General features: G+C 50.4%; 1 protein-coding gene across 4 annotated transcripts in view; it reads right to left on the reverse strand.

Annotated features, from left to right (window-relative positions):
- The window catches only part of LOC104124763 (calpain-5), a 64464-nt gene that overhangs the window by 16797 nt on the left and 42314 nt on the right, over window positions 1-5353 (reverse strand). For 2 of the 4 annotated variants that reach the window (XM_035892704.1, XM_035892705.1), the window contains exon 4: window positions 2365-2685. The exons of 1 other annotated variant lie outside the window; for it this stretch is intronic. In XM_035892704.1, coding sequence (XP_035748597.1) covers window positions 2365-2685 — 321 coding nt within the window. Of the gene's footprint in view, window positions 1-2364; window positions 2985-5353 lie in introns of all 4 variants that reach the window. One more of the 4 variants, XM_035892706.1, reaches the window with a different exon arrangement.

The raw sequence follows: 5353 nt of genomic DNA on the forward strand, positions 1-5353 counted from the left end.
GCTTTCAGTGGCTGTTATAAAGAGGCTCATCTTCTCCGCAGCAGAGAGAGGTGATGCCGCCCCACGCACATCCCACCCCCAGCTCTGATGGAAAGGAGCATCCACCTGAGGATTGTTTCCGCTCCTCTGCCCATCTTCAAACCCCTCCCCAAAGGACACAAACTGTTAAATGCTCCATTAAGTCTTTCACACCAAGAGAAAAGGCGGTAAATGTTCATTTTACTTTTTACAGGAGATAAAAAGGTGCTCGAAAATACCAACAGTGACTTGAAAATTGGTGGGTGCTGGTTTATTGCATGCAGGATTGGGGCAGCTTCCAAAAAGGGCATGAAGAAGACACGCACAGCCTCAGGGCTTAAGGGGAACCCTGTTAACTAGACTTTTATTTACTGTGGTACATCAATACTCAGTGAGGTTTCTGCAGCAAGAACTCTACCCCAGCAAGCAGCAACGTAGCAACAGCATATCGTGAGACCTGGCATGCAAAAACCCTTTTGGAAGTTAACAGTGGCTCCTGTTATTGGGTCGAATGTGGTTTGCAGTCAGGAGCTCTGCTCTGGGATGTACAAGGAGGGGTCTCCTATGGGAAAGTCTGCCAGAACCATGGAAGTGGGTTTGCCCCACAGTGGGGCCATGCCATGGCCGAGCAGGGATGGATCCACTTCTATCACTGAGTCCAGCATTTCTTGGGGTCTAAGCAAAGACATCAACTTCTCCAGCAGTGCTCATGGCATGGCTGTAGGATTCAGTGGTTGCTGAGCTTTGGCTGTGGGCAAGACTCAAAGCTCCCGCCATCCCACCAGCCCATAGCTGATCTTCCCCCTTTCCTTCCCCTCTCTGCCTGGCATAGCTTGTGCAAATCATTTTACACACTATTATTGGGCTAGGGAGGGCACATGGAGTCTGTGTCTCTGGAGGCTTTGAAGAAGAGGTTGGACTCTTTTTGGGATGGTCTGCAGAAGTCAACAGGCCATGGGTACAAAGTCACCTTGTCCTGGCTTTCCCATTACTGCCCTCTCTTTACACATCTCAGGAAAATCTCAGGCCATACCTTGAGGAGCGCTCACCTTATTTGAGTGTAGTCTTAGCACTTTAGTAATACTTGACTCTTTCAAGGGACATTTCTATCCGTGGGTCTCAAGAAGCTTCACCAACGTACCCTCCACTTTTTGGTGGAGGAAGAGGGAACGTCCAAAGTTAGTAGTTTATCCGCAGTCGTGGGACAAGCCAGGTACAAAACACCCTCCTGCTCCTGAACTTGCAAAGGTACCTTCTCCTCTCTCTGCTCCCATGGCCACCCAGACACCGTTCCTTGCCTCAGCATTTGTAGAGAGTAGGAGATGCTGCTTTCGGGGGACAACAGCAGCAGGTTCCTGCCCTGTGGTTTGCAAAGTGTTCTGCAGCCCCCCCTGGATCTCTGTCAGAATAAATATATTCATGGGTGCTTTAAGGTCACAACAAAGCACAAATTGGTTTTGCTGCAGGGGACACAGTGCTGGCTCAGACCTACAGTGTGCTCTGAGCTGCTGGCTCACTTGCCCGGCTCTGCACACACATGCACGCCTGCTCCAACCCATCTCAGGAGCAGCAATCTCTGCAGCACAAGGTGAGCAACATGATGGAGTACACCTCCCAACGGTGACCCCCAGCAAGAAATGATGGTGGCTGTTGTGAAAAGGGTGGTTCAACCTCCCTGCACCAGTTTGTCCAGTGGGTTTGCAAGCTGCAGAGTACGGCATGTCCAAATGTACTTCAGCTTCACAACAAGGTGATCCTCCATGGGACTGGTCTTCAGAGACACCAAGCAGCCACAGTTGCGGCAAGAAGCACTCCGCTGCAAACAAGCCCTCCCTTTTTCATGGCTAGGATGGAAACTGGAAGCCAGGGCTCTCCCCACATTCTCTCCTGTTTCTTATTTTTCCATCAGGCTGTTGCCACAGCTGGAGGGCTTAGGGTAGCCTTATATTTCCAAGCCAGCAAGACCCTGCACCGGTCAGACCAGGCAAATCCCTGCTGAATTCACAAGCATGCAGTCTTATGGTCTAGGCAAATACAGCAGCAAGCTCATGGCCCTCTCCTCCCGATCACTCAGAGGACAGCAGGTACGGGGAACATCTCGCAGATCTGAGGGGCTCCAGAAGCACTGAGCTGCCCTCCACCTTTTCGTGACGCCGTCCCTCATAAAAAATTACGAACCATGTAAAAAATGAACCAAGAACTGAACTGAGAGAAAGAAAAATGAAGACAAAAGCACAGCTGGAGCAAGAAGGGCTGAGCAAGAGAGGATCAGGCTTTAAAAATGATGGCGCCCTTCAGCTGTGCTGGTTCAAGGCCATCAGTGAAAGCGAGGAGGAAATACATCACCTTGCGGATCTGGGCTAACTCTGCTATCCGCTCCCCAAATTCCTGGGCATCTGCCTCATTGCACTCCACCTCCTCGGCCCCTGGCTTCTTCCAGAAGATGCCCACTGGCTCCAGCAGCTGCCGGTTCATAAGGTAGGTGAGATCAGGAGTCCAGTGCTGGGAGGTGCCGATCACCGTGACCTTCCCAGGTCTCTCCAGCTGGATGTCCCAGTGGAGGAAGCGCAGGTTGTGCTGCTGAATGAAATCCACTCGGTAGATGTGCTCATTGGGATGCAGCAGCTTCTCACCATCCTGGGGCCTCACGTTTTTTTGCTGCAGGCTCTGGAATCGCAGTCGCATGCACCGGGTGAGCTGGTCATCGTGGATGAAGGGCAGCTTGAGCATCCCTGCCTCGGCTGCCATTGCCTGGGTTGCTCCTCTGCTATGTCCTCAGCAACGTTTGGCTCTCAAACAGGACATGCAGAGGGAAAAAGCCTCCAGGCCCCCGGAGCTGGTGCCCCCTCTCCACAATCCCAGCGGTGCTAGGCAACCCGGACCGGTGACGCAAACCAGCCTTCCTCTGGGTGCCCTCCTGCCTCATTTGCAGATTAGGAACTGATGGTGCTGCTGTGCACAATAATCTATAGGGAAGGGTTGTCTGATGTCAGCCTCCCTGGCAACCTCCCTGACAACCGCCGCTCGTTATCCCGAAATGAAGGCATGCAGCCAGTGATGCCACCGGGCAGGTCGGGGTGGCGGTGGCTTTCTCTGAGTGTAGGCTCATAGGATAATTCAGGTTGGAAGGAGACTCTGGAGTGGTCTGGTCCAACTTGCTGCTCAAAACAGGACTTACTTCAAGGTTAAATCAGGTTCCTTGGAGCTTTGTCCAGTCCATCTTTGAATATCTTGATGATCTTAAAGGCCTTTTCCAACCTAAACAATTCTATCATTCTACAAGCGCTGGAAGGAGCTGCTCAGGGAAGGGATCAAGTCCCCATCCCTGGAGGGATTTAAAAGCCCGGCGGATGAGGTGCTTAGTGCCAGGGTTTAGTGGTGGGATGGCAGGGTTAGGGTAATGGTTGGGCTTGACGATCTTAAAGAGCTTTTCCAACTTACACGATTCTATGATTCTATGGTTCTGAATGACCTGGCTTCAGAGTCTGGCCCCTCATTTGTTGTGCGATACCGATGCAACCCGTGGGAGCACAGGTTATAGATCCAGAAACCCCTTTAGGAAAAAAGGCTGTTGGAAATTATTTAAACCGCCTCCCCACTCCCCCTCCATTTCAAGGCCTTAATTTCTTTTCATAAGAGCTAAACACCTCTGAAGGGTCACAGGAAGGGTGTTATAAAGCCAGATGACACCTAAAGATGGCACCTCTCCTATGAGGACAGGCTGAGAGAGTTGGGCTTGTTCAGTCTGGAGAAAAGAAGGCTACGGGGAGACCTGATTGCGGCCTTCCAGTACCTAAAGGGGGCCTATAGGAAAGATGGGGAACGTCTTTTTAGTAGGGCCAGCTGTGTTAGGACAAGGGGAAATGGTTTTAAACTAGAACAGGGTAGGTTCAGGCTAGAGGTAAGGAAGAAATTTTTTACAATGAGGGTGGTAAAACACTGGAACAGGTTGCCCAGAGAGGTAGTGGAGGCCCCATCCCTGGAAACATTCAAGGCCAGGTTGGATGGGGCTCTGAGCAATCTGATCTAGTTAGCAGTGTCCCTGCTCACTGCAGGGGGGTTGGACTAGATGACCACTAGTGGTCCCTTCCAACCCTAAACATTCTATGATATGATTCTATTCTATGATATGATTCTAAAGCCATGTAGGCCCAACCAAGTGCCAAGAAAATACAAAATAGCTCTAAATTAACTTCCAGTCCCCCATTCCCACTCATTGACTCGAACACCACAGGCTTCATGGGAAGGAGGGACATGGCAGGAGCCTTGGGGCGAGGTAGAAAAAAGCACATGAATAAAATCATCTCTTGGGATACACAGGGAGGTGGCTGGCCCGTCCTATTCCCTTGAAGGTATTCCTCTTCCCCCACTTGAGAGACAGTTTCACTGTGTGAAGTGGAGCAAGGGACACACAGAACCTAAGTTACATCCTGGTGTAAATCAGGACTATGTTTTCTAGCAGCAGACGAGACCTGGGCCAAGATCCCTGTGCTGATATTTCAGTGATACTAAAACCTGCATCAGCATCTTTCAGCTCCTCCTACACCCTGAATCAGAGACCTTTTGGTGCTTAATGACACTAAAACTGGTACTGAAACACTGGCACAGGTTGCCCAGAGAGGTAGTTCTATGATATGATTCTAAAGCCATGTAGGCCCAACCAAGTGCCAAGAAAATACAAAATAGCTCTAAATTAACTTCCAGTCCCCCATTCCCACTCATTGACTCGAACATCACAGGCTTCATGGGAAGGAGGGACATGGCAGGAGCCTTGGGGCGAGGTAGAAAAAAGCACATGAATAAAATCATCTCTTGGGATACACAGGGAGGTGGCTGGCCCGTCCTATTCCCTTGAAGGTATTCCTCTTCCCCCACTTGAGAGACAGTTTCACTGTGTGAAGTGGAGCAAGGGACACACAGAACCTAAGTTACATCCTGGTGTAAATCAGGACTATGTTTTCTAGCAGCAGACGAGACCTGGGCCAAGATCCCTGTGCTGATATTTCAGTGATACTAAAACCTGCATCAGCATCTTTCAGCTCCTCCTACACCCTGAATCAGAGACCTTTTGGTGCTTAATGACACTAAAACTGGTACTGAAACACTGGCACAGGTTGCCCAGAGAGGTAGTGGAGGCCCCACCCCTGAAAACATTCAAGACCAGGTTGGACGGGGCTCTAACCTGATCTGGTTAAAGATGTCCCTGCTCCCTGCAGGGGGTTGGACTAGAATAGAATCAGAACCATAGAATCGTTTAGGTTGGAAAAGACTTTTAAGATCATCAAGTCCAACCGTTACTCTAACCCTGCCATCCCACCACTAAACCATGTCTCTG

Source organism: Egretta garzetta, unplaced genomic scaffold (genome assembly GCF_000687185.1).
Source record: "Egretta garzetta isolate BGI_Z169 unplaced genomic scaffold, ASM68718v1 scaffold323, whole genome shotgun sequence".
NCBI classification, from domain to species: domain Eukaryota; kingdom Metazoa; phylum Chordata; class Aves; order Pelecaniformes; family Ardeidae; genus Egretta; species Egretta garzetta.